Below are 19080 nucleotides of genomic sequence, written 5' to 3' on the forward strand. Positions count from 1 at the left end.
TACCAACGTCGTCACAGCCCAGAACATAGTCATTTCCAACGCTGTGAAAACTTAAAATCTCACCTTTACTAATTTAGATAATGGTATTTGTCATCAATATTAATTTTTGCAATTGATTTACACCAACATTTGATTTGGGAAAAACAGAAACGAGACAACTGGATGATACAAGAGCAGGGTGCATCGCACACAGATGGCAGCATATGATGGGCGGGAACTTGCTCTTGAGGCACAGAATTTTGAAGCATTGCATTGAAGTGCCGTAATCAGGGTCGGCGCCAGAGGTTAGCAAATTATTAAATTGTTTAATGGAGCCATAGTTGAAGGGGCGCTAAAAAGAGCCAACGTTTAAACAGACGCATGTGCGCATCTGACTGTCTTATGGATCCATGGAATGTAATAAAATATTATTATTATTACACCCCACCCTTACTTATATCCGGGAATCTGACAGGGTTGCCAATAGATTGTTTATCATAGATTGTAAAATGTACTGTCGTTTTTGAAGGACTGTGGGTAGAGGAATGCAGAGTTAAGAGATGTCAGTTGTAGTTGCTGATACGTTAACGAATTTTGTGTGATATTATTGGTCTATTCATTGACATAACAAATAGAAAGTAGCTCCAGGTTTATGTTCTCTGACATTATCTCGTTGTATGCACGATAGTACCTATACGTTCAGTGATTGTTATAGCTTCTTTGCAATCCCGCGTAGCATCACTAACAAGGAAGGACGCGTTAGAAGAAAATGGGGGATAATCGTAAGTAATGTTTTATCAAGTCATTATTTGTTTCACATTTGTTTAATTGCAACATCCTGTTGCCAATTCAAAGTAATGATATATTAATATTAAAATCAGTATTTTTCAATGAGTTGCCTAATGGAGTATTCGTTGCCGGCGTTTGTGAATTGTAGTCAGAATGTACAGGTAGGCTTATGTTGGATGTTCGAATAGAAATATGCTAGGAACGTGTAAATTCTGTTTCATAATACGGACATTGCGATGAATGAAATTTTTTTGTGCATTATCCTCCGTTTTGTGTGTTTTCAATGATACGGTTCAGTAGTGAGGCTATGGATTGATGTGTTCGTTTTGCATTTAGAGTACGGAAATTACAATTCGGGAGGTACAGCGTACGGGGGCTATGCAGGTTATTCGCAGCCTGCCCCAGCAGCAGGCGGTGCTGGAGCTGCAACTGCTGCTGCCCCGAATTATCCGTCAACACAAGGATATGATCAAAGTGGGTATAACCAACAGGGTTCATGGGGACAACAACAAGGTTATGGAAACTATGGAACCACTGGTGACCAAACATCATACTCTCAGCAAGGTTATATGGATTCCTACTTATACTTTCTGTATTTTGAATTCATAATGAATTTCTGTATGTATATATTGGAAAGTCTGTACAGTTATGTTTGGACCGCATTAGTTGATTTTATAATGTATGGTGTTTCAAGAGTACATGAGGAAGTTTGATCAGTTATAATATTAGAGCTGTTTTTATTTAAATGGTCTTGGCAAAATTAGAATGTTCACTTAACTTTCCAGAACATTAAGACCTGTGCTATTGAAGTAAAAAATGTTCGTACTCCTTGAAACATGCCTTTCTACTGTTGGGCAGATAGAAATTTAGTGACAGGTTATATTGTTACCAGATTTACTGGCATTTATAGTCTGTTACTCTGTGAGAAAGCTTTGGCCTTGGCAGTATGGAAGTCCAGTCCCAATAACCTGCAGCCACTAGAAACTGATGTATTTCAGTTGAGAAAACATTGCGCTGTACTCCTGTTGAGTTCTGTGTGCAATTCATTGTCCTTCATTTTCTTTTGTCTTAGTGTTTACGAGAAAAACTGAACACTTTAAAAGTGGTCAGCAGTCAAAATGAAGGTAAATAATTCATAGTGAATCTAGGGAGATGATATATCATTTGAATCATTAATGTAGAGGAGCAGTGGGAAAAAGTTGATTTGCCTATTTTCCATGCAGATGAAAGTACAGCAGACTATTGTGGAGTGTCAGTTGCAACAGCGAAACTGTTTAGATGGGAAAGCAGAGTTAGAAATTGTGCAGAATTACAGTTTTTTTTTAAAGGTCTGTATGTTCTCCCCCATAATGTCTGCCTGCACTGCCAGGGTCAGAGCTTGTCTTCTGAGTAACAGACATTAAATGTGGTATAGTATAGATGCACTTAGTTTATTTTTCATTATATTTTATCTGTGGCTAAAAATATGCTATAGTTCTCAAAGAAATGCAGTGAAACTGTCAGATCAGGTAGATTTTGAAGTGTTCTTCAAATTGCAGTTGAGGAATGATGTTGATTGTCTTCTGGTTTATGATGCTGTGTAGTCTTGTAGGATTACCGGTGTTTGGGAGGCTGTAGGGTTCTCCAAAATGAGGATAAAAATAAATTTCTTAAGTGCTCTAAATATAATCTGTCCCTGTCTAAAGACATTTTTCATAAATGAAATAACAGATTTCTGATATTATCAGATCTCTGGCCACCAATCTTTTTCCACAAAGTCAAATGTAGTAAATTTTTTAATAAATACTCATAGCATTTTAGTAAATTGTCTTCATTATAACCTTGTGGCCTGTGAGTATGTAAGAAAGGGTTATGTTGTAATCAGAGTAAACAAGTTTCCACATGTTTTATGTACCCTGGCATTCTGAATGTGCCCAGCTGTTCAGATATGTTTTATAAAGATGTTAACAATATTGAGTACAAGTGTTTTGTGTCGGGACATTTTAAGAATTTTCCTTCTTTACTGATTTTTATCATGCTCATAGAAGAGCATATTTTCAAATAGAGGGTCTTGATTTTGCTTTTATGTTACAAACTATTGATTACGTGCAGTACATTGAACTTTCAATTATCCAGACTAATGATGCGGAAAAGAAACACAAATAATTGAAAAACACAGATAACCCAAAATATTTTTTTTGTGCATTCACAGAACCTGACAAATAACTGTTTTTACACAGCTGATTTGAGAAGTAGTTTGTAGTGGTCACTTGTTTTTGTGAACTGTTTATCCTCGTCAGTTAATGGTAGTGTGAATTCTACTGTCATTCTTCCCACCCTTATCTTCTCAGCCTCACTGGATTTATGTAAAACCACATAAGTTCTGAGATTGTTGGTATTGTGGATGTACTTGGCCTTTACCCCATAATCTGTGGCAAATAATGTGGCCAACAATCAGATTTTTTAAGTAACTTGCGCTTATATTTTACTGTTCGTACGGTTTTCTTATGTTTTTCAGCCATCTACCTTAGGATCCACAACCATCCCCATTTCACTGGAACAAACCTCCCCACCTTACCATTGACATTGATTGTAAAGCTTAAAAAATAGGAAATAAAGGTGTTGTTGACTGTATCTTCTGAAGACACTCCAGAAACCAACTCTACTCCTGAAGTTGGTAGAGAAAGATATCAAAAGTCTATTTCACATTTTTCTGTGTTTATGTAAAAAAATAAGTTTTGCACAGTTTGCATATGGATGTGGATAATCAGGAGTTTACTGGATATGTGATATATTGAGATTACTCTTGGTTTGTTAATTTTAAGGAAAAAGAATTTCTGTTTGAATATTTGTTGCATGTATTGTACTATTTTTTAAACTAAAATTTGTAGAGGTAAGTACAATTAATATATTTTTTCAAAATATGAAAGCATTGAGAACTGCAGATTAACCTAGACCACTTCAGAATGTCACTTTGCCTTTTTTTGTTATGATTTGACAAACTTGCCCTTCACTTGTTTCATTTGAAATATAGTGCATGATATAACCAGCCTAGTGGAGATCATGTGTCTCGCAAGAACTCAAAATATGGGGGGTGATAGGCCCAGTAAGAAGGATGTTTAAATTTGCCGAATGATATAGAAGCAGTGGCTTACCCTGGAAATACCACGTCTTAGGTCATAAGTAGCGACTTCCACAAGTAGCACCAAGTTTAGGTTGGATATTCTTTAGTTTGTTATACTTTCCTCATTTTAATAATTACTTTTGCTGTTAGGAGGGAGTTACCCATCTTATGATCATTCATCTGGCTATGGATCAGGACAGCAGCAGCAACAACAGCCGCAGCATCACCATCAAGGAGGCTACCAGTCAAGTTACCCAACACAACCACCACCTTACGGTGACCAGAGCAGTGGAGGCGGTGGTGGAGGTGGTAGTGGTGGTGGCGGCCAGTATTCAGGTTATAATCAGCAGGGATCTAGCGGAGGATATGGACAACAGTCTGGTGGCTATGGAGGACAACAGGGTGGTTATGGCAGCCAGGGCTATGGAGGTATGTACATACGTGTGGATAGAGTTCATTATGTGTTGTCTAGCATTTGGACTGCTCTTCCTCCTTTGTCAGCAACACCACAACACTAGGAATAGGAAAAGTAACAGGATACGTGGACTGCCTTAGAAGGAAGCCGTAGAAATTTGCTGCCTACATCCCAATAACTTTAATAGGGACAGGGGTTTCACTTTGAGTTGGGCGTGGAATCCTGACAAACTTGATGAAGCAGTCTGGAAATAGGAAATATGGGCCACACAACATGAGCACTGACTTTGCCCGTCCGCTCTGACTAGGTCTAGCAATGAATACCAGTTCCAGACAGGTGTGTATATATGAGATGAGTGATATCCAGCCACATCAAAACCCTGAAGATGGGGACAGATGGTTCTCGAATGTTCATGTAAATTAAATTCTGAAAGCTTGTGACGATGGTGCTTCGTTGAAATAAAGAGTTTTCTGGATGTTTTTCATTGTCTAATAAATAAAATCCATGACGTTTCAGAGATGGGACTCTATGTCCTTCTTTGGGTATGCCTACTCAGTTGGGCCCAATCCGAAATGATTTATGATTTTATTTATTAGATGATGGAAAACATTCAGAAAACTCTTTAGTTCATGTAAAAATTTGACAGGGCTGATTGCCTGAGAAGATTTTATTGAGTTCAGTTGCCATTACAGCTTTGAAGCATAACAAACAGTTCTATGAAATGAAACTGATTGAGGGAAATCACCTCATTTTATATGGAATACCATAAATTTTTTCCCCCAGGTCATGCAGGAGGTGGTTATGGGACTGGTGGCTCTGGTGGTAGCAGAGGTGGCGGCGGCGGCGGCGGCGGCGGCTATGGGTGAGTTACATTTGTATTTCTGTATAAAAATTTATTATTTAGGAGCTGTGGGAGAACATTAATAAATTATTTGATGGTATAAAACAGAAAGCTGTGAAAATAGAGTAAACATAGTTGTGATTCCAGTATTATTTTTCAAGCCCTTGGGTAAACTGGGAACTGTTACAGAAAGAGAATTGTAGGAATGGCTTCTGCTCGACTGGAAAAAAAATGTCATCTCTCTGTAGTGTTCATAGAGAAAGGATTGTACAAGTTGCATAATCTAAGTTGGGAAATGTTCATAAAAGTGAGGATTATACACATGACATGTTCAACTAGGAGAATGTTTTTACAAGTTAATAGGGCACGTGCAGTCGAGATAGAAATCCTTTTGGATGGACGTCTTGGTTGCATGAGTAGAATGATCTGCAGATAGCACACACACACACAACACACACATTAATTTGGATGTATACTGTTACGTTTTATGGTGGGTGCAAATTTTGTTATTTTAAGTCGAAGATACCATGGTTGTGCATAATTGATATATATTAACTGTTGGATTGTTTTATGTGGAAGATACCATGGTTGTGCATTGGCATGAACTTGTGTTTGGAAAAGCTTTCTTCATCAGTGATGTGGATACTACAGATTATCTTTTAAATGTTACTTGATGGTTGGTGAATTTTAAAATACATGCACATTGGTTTGACTGTCTCACTTAGACAATAGCTGCACTGTCACAGAAAATGTGAAGTGTAGTTATATAATATTTAATTATCAGAGAATATTGAAATTGCTCTTCAAGGTGAGTTTTTTGGTATTTGGAGATATGATTTTGGGGGTGTGAAGTTGAAATGTTGTTTTACAGATGATGGTTCAGAGGTGGTTTTTTCAGTTTACATGTTCGATTAATATAGAATGGTTAAAGTAGTTTATTACCAGGTGCTAAATATATATATATATATATAAAAGGTTAAAAAGTACTTACAAAAATATTCTCCTGGTTTATTGTTTGTCAACATATTTTAGGGAAGATGTTCGGCTGATGAAATATTGCTGTGTATACATTTGTTTCTTTGCTGATAGTTTTGTGCTACCATTAATGAAAATGGTGTTTTCTTAAGTCTCAACAGGTTCTCATAAAAGAGTAGTGTGTAATATATTTGACATGTGACAATATGTGTTAACATGATTATATCCACGAGATGTTTCGAGCTCAGTATAAATTTAAATTTGCAAAGTGTCTTGATCATGGAATGTGCTGTAAAGGCCATTATTTATTACCTTCCATGCAAGTATTAGTGTTACTGATAAAAATAATTCTTTTGTATATGAAGGTTACCGAAGGGGAGATGATATAAACTAGAAGTTAGTAAAAGTGTTTTGATGTTGGTGTTATAAAAGTGAAGTGGGTGTAAATAGACAAAACATATTTACCACTGAAGTAATGAGCCCTTTTGTATATGTAAGGGTGTACAAGGTACAATGGTTATGGTGAAAATGGTTTTGGTATTGTGATAATGAGGTTCGCGTTAAATATAAGAAGAGGTTTCTGTCAAATTCTATGAGGTATTGAAAGGTCTTGACAGTGGTTTTCATTTTGCATAAATGATTTCATAAATGAAAGGGGGCTGCAAAATTTCCACCCCTTGAATCTCGTGAAACAAGTCTTGTGTGAAAATGGCACCTTGGAATATGTAAAATCTCTGAGAATCTGTAAAGAATTGACATGGACAATCCTAAGTAATGTTATGACTTGCCAACTGTATGACATTCCCAAGTCCCATAATCTTTTGCTCATAATGGTAAAACCATCAATGTTACTTTGCTTCTGTCACTTTCCAATACTGCAATTTATATGCCTACCAGCATGTCACGTAGTCATTGTGTACTGGAATTGCATAAACCAATTTAATGTTTTTATTCATTGTGGAACGTTTTCACCACTTTTGTTTTTCAGATGAGAACATAGCCAATTCATAATCTATTTTAAATTAGTGGCTTCACAATGATTGTAAAGAAACCTAATGAGTTAATTGCACATACATCATTGTGTTCAGTTGTGTCCTATTCTTGCAAGACTTCTGAAACCTAGTTACTGACACTTAGATTAACCATTTGGATGTGAAGCTTGTCTAAATAATAATTAAGAATTTAGTCCATACCTCAAAGAAAACACAACACATCACCATTACAAAGATTGACTTGTTAGTGCTGTTCAAGGAAGTAATCCTTGTTTACACTCAGAGTCATACAGAGGCCATCATTACAAAATGCTGCTGTTGTTGTTTTTCTTCTTCTATGGTGCAACAGTCCAAAGACGAGCCTTGGCATCCTCCCATATGGGAGGTTTCTTTGTCTTTGAAGTGTGCATTTATGAGTAGTGAGTGACAAGCCCACTGCCTCTGCACAATTTCTGCTCAATCCTGATTTGTCTGCTAGAGCCATCTAGTAGAAAATCAGGAGAGACATGGGTGAGAAATGGCCACTGAATTTTGCTTACAAAACATGTTACTTATTGTTAACAGCAGCTGGTACATATAGTTAGCATTTGGCTTAATAAGTTTGATGAACTGATGCATCTTAATTGGTTGCACACTGAAGGAAAAATATAATTGTAAAAAAGGAATTTATTAAAGTATTTTTTGATGGTTGAAAAGTATCATAATGATAGTGGAATTAGGAATGTGCATTAAGAATTAAGTTCATACAGTGACATAGAACATAGGTTGCAAAGTGTTAGGAGACTGCAAATGTGTATGCATTTGTGGACAGAACTCATGATGCACTTCAACTTATGCAATAGCATGCTAGACACATGTGCAGGTGACAATCAATTTAAATGCTAGTCAAGTCAGTTTTTTATTGATTGCATTCTAAAATATCAAGATTCTTTAGCTTACTACTGCTACATATAATTAAATTATTTTTATGACCTGTTTGTTGAATGTAAAAATATTTCCAATTGCTAATCACGTTTTATGGTGTACAGTTGGTAGACATTTAATTTGCAATGCCATTGGGTGGCATAAAGTTTGTGTTGAATAGAAGGTACAGACCAGTCTGATCCATATTACTCAGAAAGTCCAGAGTGAACTCGGCGAATAGCACTGTGTAGTGTGGTGGTTTATATGCATGTTTATTGCCTATGACAGTGTTAAAATGTTTTCTTTTTTGCGCTTCTGATATTTGTTAGCAGATACGGCAACAATTAAATGTGCGGCAACAATTAAATGTGCGGCAACAGTTGTGTGATGTGAAAACTTACAGAAATTGCATCTGTTAAATTTCTTTACTGATCCAATAGAAAGAAAGATAGAATTTTCACTTTAATATGAGCCTGTCAGGTTCATGTAACTTTAAGTATCAGAAAATGGGGGTGAAGTGTAAATGGCTGAAGTGTTAGCAGTTTGTCTGCTGTAGCAGTTTTTGGAAGTATTTGTAGATGGAGGCTGAGGTACTAAATAAAGACCAGTTCCTGGGTGAGGATGTGTACCAGGTGTGAAGGTGTGTATATTGACAGGCATGTTTCTATTTAATATTTCATATAAGGCATTCTAGCTAGTCGTTATTTCTTGATTTTAATTAATTCTGTAGGTCGCCAGATGTAAGAACTTTGCTGTTGCAAGAGCTGTATAAAGGAACTGGGCTTTAGAATTTTTTCATTATTATTAACCAACTTAGTAGCTGCTTTCAGCAGAGATGAAGGCCTTATGTCCTGAATTTTGGTGTAATTTATTTTCCTTTCATAGTATATGTACTGAATAGGTTCTGGAGTTCTGAGTACATCAGTTTTAATATACCATACTAGTATTTTCAGGAGACTGAAGAAGAATACAGCCATTTCTCCATGTTCACGTCTTTTTCTTTTACAGCAGGTGAAGCATGTATACCATTTCTTCCATTTATTGTTTAGTTCTTCCTTTAATACAGTTACACTGTTAGTAACAGGCATATTGGTAGAGTATAGCATGATGGAGACAGTTTCTCTTTAAATATTAACATTAAGTTACAACTGTATAATGCTTTTACATGGATAAATGTTTATAGTTTGGGTTCAGCATTCTCATGGTAAATTACCTCTTAATGGAGAATTGGCTGTACACCCAGAATCTGGAAACCCAAGATTTTGTTGCAGATTCTTTTCTGAGTTGCCTGCATTTTACATTATCATCCAGTTACTCAATGCATTAGACCTAAAAGATATTTTCACACTTACAGAAATCAAGAAATGTTTGTGATTTCATTTTTGTTGATCTGTTAATATCGCAAGAAAGTATTTCTGGGTTGATTCCATTATGAGCAATGTTACCATATATAAAATCCCACATTCCCTGTCCACTGATTCCGACTTGACAATTTGACGAGTTGTTGCATTGGATAGCTGCAAGTTTGTAGCCAGGTGGTTGTAGCAGTGACTGCAGTCAGCCGAGGTTCACCGTTAAGCCAGCAGGATCAGACCTCACACTCTTCAAGCGAGAACACATGCACACCACGTACTGATTCAGTGTTATTGCTTCTGTTTTAGCAGTGGCGGCAGGGGTGGTTTTAACAAAGGTAAACGCACCAGGATACAAACCTGGTGCCACTTATTTGTTTTAATTTCTTGGATTCCTGTTACTACAAAGTATGGAGGCTTGTTTTCACTGGTTTAATTACACTTGCTTTAATTGACATATTGGCAGCTCAGAAATATGTTATATTGGAGGTAAAATATAATTACATTGATACTGTGAGTGTGTTGCTTAGGTTGTGTGACATGTTGGAAATGAGGTTTTATCTCAACAGTTTCTGTTTAATGTATGGTTAATTATTTTTAATTTAAATACAATATAATCTGTTATTAAAGGAGGACATCAGGTAAGTTTCATTCCACTATAGATTGTGATCTGACTTGTAATGTCTGAAATCTTATTGAAGCCAGCTTTTTTATATAACAGTAATATGTTGCATATCAGTCAATATTGGGCAGGGAGAATTATCTTTTGCTCTTGCCTGTGTGTGTGTTCTGTTCATCTGCAGATTTCATTCACATGAAAGACTGTGGTGGTCATTGTATGGCAATCTAAAATCCATTTAATGTACAATATGAACAAGTGTGGTTTCTATTTGACATATTTTTCTTTGCTTCCAAAATGGAATAGCAGTGTCATCAAGCTTTAGTGAAAACAAGCCGCATGAAAGGGCTGCTTTCATCTTACTGATTTTATCGCATTTCACATTATCGAATCTAATTTTATGATGTCTTACCCTTTAAATTAATTTTGTGTAACTGTACTATATTCTGAGCATTCTTTAATGCATTGAAGTGAATGTTCACAGTGATAAATTGTTACTTTGGACATTCAGATTACTCTTCTTTCTTGTTACTACTGTCTTGCACATGACATTTGCCTTGGCCTTGTAACTAGAGTGTAATAAGTGATGGAAGTTAGTTGCTGTAGAAGTGTTTAATATTACCCCTTCACCACAGAATGATGGTGACTTCCATGATTATTATATCCTCATGTACTTGAAACTCGATAATGTGAGCAGTCAGATGTGAATGTAGTTCTTCCATGATATTCTTTGATCAGCCATCTGGTTCAGCGATCTTGTTTGTGCGAGCATTTCTACCACCATAAGCCCCTAGTGACCATTACATTTTGCTGCAATAATGTCTGCTACATTTACCCCATATTGTTCGAAACACCGGAGCCCGGTAGCTACTGGCACATTTTATGGTGTATGGTGATTAGCACAAGAATAACATTGGTTATTTGGTAGCACAATATGGATTGAATCCAACCAGAAGGAATAATCATGGTATATGTGTTATTATCACACTGTATACAGTCGTGCTACTGTTAATGATGGTTATAGTCTTACATTTTATTAGGGTTGTACTGATGTTCAGCTTTGAATTGTGTGTAGAATTGTTGAGTCTTTCTGGACTGGAAAATATTAAAAATATTAATAGAAATTTTGTAACCATATACTTACTTTGAAAATATTTGTGTAGAAGGTAGTTTTGGATTAGCCTAATTGTCAGAATTTCAAAAATTGATTCAGCACAACCCTAACATCTGTATCAGTTCAAAACAAAAGTTAGTTTGCCATGATGACATATATTGGAGGTGGAAAAGTGAGTATTGGAATGTTAAGTAATGCACATATAATTTTTGCTTCCACTGTGTTGCTTGCTTACTGAATAATAAATGGACTTCAACCTTGTGTTGGATACTATGATCCCAAGTGGGATGTTAGTAGGTACTAGCTGAAGTGTTTCAGAGGTTTCTGTGATCTTCAGGGTATTCATATCTGTCAACATTGTAATTTGATTGCACCGTGAACCCATGAGGGTGAGAAATTGGCTGTTATTGTTTAACAGTCACATGGTTGAGCTGTCAGTTAAAAAAAAGAGCACAACTTAAATCAAGTTATGCAAAACGAAGCATTAGATAATTGTGAAATAAATTGGTTATCAGAAATATGAGGTAATAGTGTAATTACGGGTACATTTTAAAATGAAATGTGTTATTTGTGTATATGTATCCACTGGCAATGAAGAACAGGCCATTGAGGTGCAGAGCTTTAAGTTACACAGGGTTCATTATAGTATTCAGCGTAATACAAGCTGTCTCATGTGGTCTAGTTTCTCGTATGCATTATCATGGTTATAAAATGTGGCCTTTGGTGAATCAGTTGTGAATTTGGTCATATATTGCATTCAGATGTGCATTTCATGGTAAAATGTGTTGTCACAAAATATTCACAGAAGATATAAAGGCAATATAATTATAATGTATGGCATATGACATAACTTCACAAGCATTATTAGCGTAATTTTAATAAGCGGACTCTTCTGTAGGTACTAGCAAGGCAGGTGTTGTAAAGTATTGCATACTGTAAAAGCAGGACATTCTTGTTACAGTGTGGATCAAGAGGTGTGTGTTTTGCAGGTTATGGGGATCGAGGTGACATGATCACACAAGAAGACACAGTGTTTGTGTCAGGAATGAATCCTGCTTTGACTGAAGAAGACATTCAGCAACATTTTGGTGCAATTGGTGTCATCAAGGTTAGTACATGAAGTAGGTTTCCACAATTGGATTGGATGTTTATGTTTAAATACTTGTTGAATGGTGGTTTGAATTTGCATATTACTGAGCAGACAATTTTAATTTAATATTCATTATAATTTTTACATCAGTGTTCATGCATGCACTGGTGCAAGAATGACATGAGATCATTGTTGGGGCAGGTTGTGCAAAAGTGGCCTTGGATCACATTACTGCAGTAGTGACCTGCATGATGTGTGAAGAGCACCTTTGGAATGTCAGTGTGCTCCAAAGAGTACACCTTTTCAGTCCTCTTTTATTATTATTGGCTATTGATAGCAAAGAATGGGCTATGTTTTTAAATGTTATTAATTGTGTTACTTGCTAAATTTTAGACTGACAGGAGATCAGGAAAGCCAAAAATATGGATGTATAAGGACAAGATTACTGGCAAACCCAAGGGGGAGGCCACTGTTACATATGATGATGCCAATGCTGCAAGATCGGCAATAGATTGGTTTGATGGTGAGTTGTATTATGTAATGATCTTGCACTATTTTCTCAGAAAGTGCATGACAAGCAGGAAGAATGTTCAGTGGTAATATTCACATACATTTCAGGAAAGGACTTCAAAGGATCTATTATCAAAGTTCAGATGGCTCAACATAAGAACAATTATGCTAGTGGGCGTGGAGGACGTGGTGGCAGCAGCGGTAGCAGTGGCAGTGGTGGTGGAGGTGGCAGCAGTGGCGGCGGCGGCAGCAGCCGGGGTGGTGGCATGGACAGAGGAGGGCGTGGAGGAGGAAGGGACAATGTTCGTGTTGAGAGTGGTGGAGGTAAACAGCAACTTGCATTGTGCTTTGCTCACTTAAATTATTTAGAGGCTATATGCATACAACAATGTTACACAGGCAGAATGATAACAGGAATGTGATTTAGGTTTTGGTCGTGATGGAGATTGGAAGTGTCCCAATCCAGAATGTGGCAACACAAACTTCTCATGGCGAACTGAATGCAATCGTTGTAACCAAGAGCGACCTGAGGGAGTTGGGGGTGGAGATCAACCTGGTAAGTTTTATAGTTTCATCTTGTGAGCCAAGAAAGTTTTTGTACATGTCTTTTTACAATCTTTGAGGTTGTATTTGAATTCTGTGAGGGTTAGAATGACATCCCTTTTGGGATTGTTCTTTGCGAAGAACCAGAGGCACTGGAAGGTGTTTGAACATCAGTGGAGCCTGGGCCTGTGTAGATGGCTGGAGGAGGACAGTTACAGTAACCTTTGAAAATGAAGTAGGTCATTGGCTTATGGTGAGGGTTAACTGTCATGTGAAGTTCAAAAATTACACTTCAATTGTCACAGGAGGTAAAGAGTCAGGTTTACCCTTTGCTTAATTGACCACTGCCTGATCAAAAGTATCCGGACACCCCTCTAAACGTAAACTCAAGCCTAGATATCACTACGACCGCCGCTGCTGCTATAAAAGGAGGCAGAGGGCTCGATGTTGTTCAGTGCTACGCGATACCGACAGAATGGGTGGAGCAAGGGAGCTCAGTGACTTCGAACGTGGTATGGTTATTGGTTGCCGCATCAGTAAGCAATCCGTTAGGGCCATTTCCGCCCTTCTCAAGTTGCCCAAGTCGACCGTCAGGGACGTGATTGTGAAGTGGAAACGGGAAGACACAACCACAACAAAACCATGGCCGGGTAGACCATGTGTGTTGACTGACAGGGACCGTCGAACATTGAAGAAGGTGGTACGGGAAAATCGCATGTCATTGTGTGATACCATCACCCGTGAATTCTGCAGTGCCAATAATTGTGCACCTAGCACCATGACTGCTCCGGGAGTTACGAGGACGGGTTCAAAGCCCAGGCACCTGCCCATAAACCGCACATTTCGCCTGTGAACGCTAAGCGCCGCTTTCAGTGGTGTAAAGAGCGCCGCCACTGGGCTGTGGACGACTGGAGACGCGTGATTTGGAGTGATGAATCACGCTATACCATGTGGCAGTCCGATGGGAGGGTTTTGGTGTGACGAATGCTAGGTGAACGCTACATGCTGGCCTGTATAGTGCCCACAGTGAAATTTGGCGGAGGTGGGGTGACAGCGTGGGGGTGTTTTTCATGGAAGGGACTTGGTCCTCTCGTAATACTACGGAGCACGTTAAAGGCGGAAGGATATAAGGATATTTTGACCAGCTGCGTGTTGTCTACGGTAGAAGACCAGTTCGGAGATGATAACTGTGTTTCAGCATGACAATGCTCCCTGCCATAAAGCAGGGTCTGTTCGCGAGTGGTTTGTGGTCAATAAGGTTCCGGAAATGGACTGGCCAGCCCAGAGCCCCGATCCCAATCCTATTGAACACCTGGGATGAACTAGAAAGGCGACTGTGCGCCAGACCCCAATGACCCACATCACTAACTACGCTTGCTACAGCGTTGCAGGAAGAATGGTCGGCCATTCCCCTGGCGACGTTCCAACACCTGGTAGACAGTCTCTCCCGCAGAGTTAGAGCTGTAAGAAATGCCAAGGGTGGGTCCACCCCGTATTAATGTCTGCTACTGGGCAGTAAATCCGAGGGACACTTAGAAGACAGTTTCGCGTTGGTGTCCGGATACTTACCTAATTGAGGTCTGCATCATGGCTCTGCACATTCCTAACCTTATATTTATAGGTCGTGGTGGACGTGGAGGCCGTGGGATGGACAGAGGAGGATTCCGTGGCAGAGGTGGTGGTGACCGAGGTGGAAGAGGCTTTTCACGAGGAGGAATGGATAGAGGTGGACGAGGACGTGGTGGTCCCATGAGGGGTGGAGGGTAAGTTACTTTTCATTTACTGAATTGTAGTGGAGCCCTAATTGTAGAAATTCTGCATTTACAGGATGTTTCTTGTGGTCCTGAGTGAAGCTGCATGTAACTAATGTCATCAGCATCATCTTCCTTTCATGGATGAGGCAAATCACCTGTTTTGGCCTCTAATTTATTACACCTCCTCCCCACCTTGTTTTTGATCTTCCTTTGTCTCATTTGTCAGATGAGCAGTAGTTATAGACTTGTAATGGAATATGAGTTTTAAGGCTTATCAGTGGGAAGGAGTTCACTCTGGCTGCATTACAAGCACTGTGCAGAGCTCAATAGTAGGGCTGCCACCTCTGCTTCTGAGCTCGTAGGATGTTTGTTTTTGCAACCTTCCTTAGACACGCTGCCTTCTCCATGGCTGTTGAGTCACATCTACCCATTGTGAGTTTCTCCTCACCACTTGCTAGCAAGCTGGTCATTGACATGACTGTCTGGTTTATCAGGTCCTAGGCTCTCACTGCAACAAGTTGGTACCCATGGGAGGGTTAACTAATGTGTTATTGTTTGTTTAGATTTAAGGATTTATGTGCATTTTGTATATGAAAATGTTTACTATGTTAGTGTTGAAGGAAAATTTGTATGTCCCAACTCGTAAATTTTGCATTATTAAGATTGTCACTATCATTGCATGTCTCTAGTAACTTATGCAGCATAGTGATTGCCTCTGCCCAGTGTTTGGAAATGTTGCATTTGGTGATAAGTACTATAAAATGAATTGTACTATCATATTCAGTGTCATCAAATAAAACATGATATTTTTTATTCAGATTTTTAGTGTTTGATAAATGATGGCTAATAGGTTAACCTAGTGTGGAATATGTTTCAGTTGATTCCTTTTTTATTATGGCATGATTCTAAGTGAGTACTTCTGTGTTAAAGTTGTTTTGGATTGAGCAGAAAGTCTTTTTGTATGAGAAGTATTATTTGTATTGCTATTTTGTTACAAATGTCAGGAATGTCTGGTACTATGCCATGTTGGAATGTGTGCTTTTTCAACATTGGCATGCTGTTTGAAATTCTTCTTTTTGACTTTCATGTCATTGTTTTTGTAAACTTCTTTTTATGAGCTGCAATTAGGACTTGCCCCTCTCAGCTTGTCTGGGATGAACGATCAAATTTTAGGTTTTTGTGGGATCTCACCATTAACTGAGCCGAATGAATGTGTGAAAATGGCAGGACGTTGAAATATTATGGCCCCCTGAAAAAATTAAAGAATTGTTTGACTTCCATCTATTATTGAATAAAATATTGAACAGTTGCATGCAAAAAAAAGCTTCGGACTGCAAGAAGTGTGCTATGCTTAAGGTTTTTGCAAGAACTCCATATTGCAGTGTAAGAAAGGAGTTTATGCATTCCATTTAATTTTGTTTGTTATTATTCAATAAAATATTGCAACAGCTGATTGGTTAGTGCTTCAGTTTTATATTTGGGAATCCCAGGTTGAAATCAAGGCCCAGATGTCAGGTATCCTGACTGAGGATTTTGTTTTACTCAGGCGCACCAGGCAAATGCTGGGATAGTACCTCATTTGGTTATGACATTGCATTGTTTTTAGAGGTATAATACTGACAGATCTTCATCTTTCTCAACTTGTCAACTATGAACTGTGCAGGAAAAGGCTTTTGCAAGATTGAAACATTGTCATAATTTTTTCCTGACATTTATTATTTATGTGTATCATTAAATAGTTAAATATTGAATTTAATATTTTCATGTGTAATACTAATTTAAACATTTCTAGATTGCTTTATTACTGTTTGTGAATAAAATAAAATAAAAGTAATATGTTGAAGTAGCTTGTGTCAAATTGATATTTATGTGAACCAAATATAACTACATCTGTAAAATCTTATTCCACATCAGTATTTCTCATGTTCAGTAATTTGTATTATTTAATGCCAACACAGTGTTATAGTTTGTAATGTATTAAATTTGGTGTTGTGATAAGATGGTTTAGGGTAGGCACTGGTAATGGTCTCTTGTTAACATTGTTGTTGATCTTTTGGTTCCACAAAAGGTGGGAAATTTAAAAGTTTTGATTTCCTTCAACCCCCATTTAATGTTTTTCTTTGAAGGTACAAAAAGCTTATCTCCAGGTAAGTGTTAAATAGGGGGTTTACTGTTGATGGTTTTAGTAGCGCATTGATCTCAGAACTTGTTGACTAATATCACATACTGTTGTTGTTTTTTTCAGTGATCGTGGACGTGACAGGTCAAAGCCATATTAGATCCATTATTGATGTTGATTTGTGTAATCACAAAGAAAAGCTGTGTGAAGTGACAGGCTAATAAACCGTCATCACATATTGTGTCAAGCAAGACTATCAAACATTTCAACTTTTTTAAGTATATATATACAAAAAATGATTTTGTATCAAGATGCACTTGAATAAATGAAATAGGTTGCATTTGCAACTTATCAGTTCTCTCTCTCTAATGTGTGTAAATGTGTATGTGTGTTTATAGACAGTAATGACTTTGCAAACATTCACATTTGGATAACAAAATTGCACCATCACTTTCAAACATTTAAATGTGTGCCCTGTGGAAAACCAGTTGTTTCCTAAAAGCATCTCCATGTTACTCATATTTCAGTATACACCCCATTCTATAAATGTAGCAGAGCTTTTAGTTCCTTACAAAGTGAGGGAAAAAGAGCAGTTTGTGTTACTGAGAGTTCGTTAATAAAATTCTTTTGGTTCCTTTTTATTGGAGGTTCAGAAACCATTTGTATTAATCTTTCATTTTTATTAGACTGAACTTTTTAGTCCTGTCCTTTTGTCCTCTTGAACCGGTTTCCAAATGCATTCAAGTGTGTGAATTTTTGTATTCTTTGGCCCAGTTTAATGTATATATTGTAAGCTCTATGGAATGTAATATTTGGGAGTGTCCGGTACTGGGATCTTTCCATGTGCATCTGTTACAGTGGTCGCAGTAGTTTTTGGCTGGTGGAATATTCAAGGGGAAGTCTAGGAACAAGTCACTTGTATAATTTTTTGTCTGCCTCCAGGAAGGATGAGGATCTTATCTGACTGATGCCCAAACAAAATAAATATAATGACCTTGCCACCTAAAGTACACAGAGTAGGTCTGTCCACTAGCTACTCTGCCGACCAAAAACTACTGCGCCTGCTGTACTGGGTTGACCACTTTTTTTATTTATTCACGAAATTGAATTTTCTCACTTTTGCATGACATTATGGTTGGTTGTGAGCATAAAAGTATTTAATTTGTGGTCTCTGTGTTATTTCTAAGTTCATTCCAGCATGCAACGTGGTTTGATGTAAGTAGATAATTTAACTGCTCATTTCTTCTGGGAAAATTTGCACTTTTCACTCCAGAGTACATTTAAAGCATGGCACATGCAACTAAAGCATTTATAAAACAAATTATGGCAAAAGCATATCCAGCTTCTCACCGCAGTGACATGGGTTTCTGCTCTGGTCAGTCCATTTGTGATTTGTGGTGGAAAAAGTGGCACTGGGACAGGTTTTTCTCTGAGGCCTTCAGCTTTCTCTATCAGTATCTTTCACTGCTACTCCATATTTGGTCCTGTAACATCTCAGAGATGGACAGTGGGCCACTTAGTGGTAGCCATTACTTTGAAATATTGTTTGAACTCACTGCAACAATGTCATCTCACTTGAGTCTGTAAACAATAATGTATACACAATATTGCTTATGTTCTAACTGGTCTGTTATGTGTGTAGAGGCTCTAAATATAGTGGACAGTACTTTTGTCACATGTATGTAGAACTTTCCAAGATCATTGGGTTGGGTTTGTGTATTGTTACTGTAAAGGTATGGAAGGTTAGGTTGTCTTATTTTAACAGTGTTGTGATTTCCTTCAGCCTTGATGTTTACTTGGAATGTTCACAGTCTGTATTGTAAGATGCTTTGCTCATTTGCAGTTGGTCTGTACTTGGTGTTTTTAGGTACATTTAGTATGTGAGTAATGTAACAATATGACAAGTGGAAGTTTCACGTACAAAATAAAAGTGTTGAAAAAACTAGGTTTATCATGGATGCATGAATTTAACATTATTACTG

The 19080-nt window shown here is 37.7% G+C and overlaps 1 protein-coding gene across 9 annotated transcripts; it reads left to right on the forward strand.

The window, feature by feature from the left end:
• The first annotated feature begins 628 nt into the window (after positions 1-628).
• Positions 629-17467, forward strand: LOC110829399 (uncharacterized). Of its 9 annotated transcripts, none has more exons than XM_022063080.2 (11): positions 629-761; positions 1105-1332; positions 4022-4300; positions 5070-5148; positions 9659-9687; positions 12072-12190; positions 12566-12695; positions 12791-13006; positions 13110-13238; positions 14847-14988; positions 17225-17467. In XM_022063080.2, exons 1-11 carry the CDS (start codon positions 749-751, stop codon positions 17256-17258), a joined length of 1398 nt encoding a protein of 465 aa, XP_021918772.2. In that variant the 5' UTR covers positions 629-748; the 3' UTR covers positions 17259-17467. The 9 variants fall into 9 exon arrangements, with proteins under 9 accessions (XP_021918772.2, XP_021918774.2, XP_021918777.2 ...); XM_022063082.2 differs by having other exon boundaries at positions 9662-9687; XM_022063085.2 differs by having other exon boundaries at positions 4067-4300.
• Positions 17468-19080: the final 1613 nt, after the last annotated feature.

This window comes from Zootermopsis nevadensis, unplaced genomic scaffold (genome assembly GCF_977971745.1).
Source record: "Zootermopsis nevadensis isolate Lab colony 2312 unplaced genomic scaffold, Znev_1.0 Znev_ptg000019l, whole genome shotgun sequence".
Taxonomy (NCBI): domain Eukaryota; kingdom Metazoa; phylum Arthropoda; class Insecta; order Blattodea; family Termopsidae; genus Zootermopsis; species Zootermopsis nevadensis.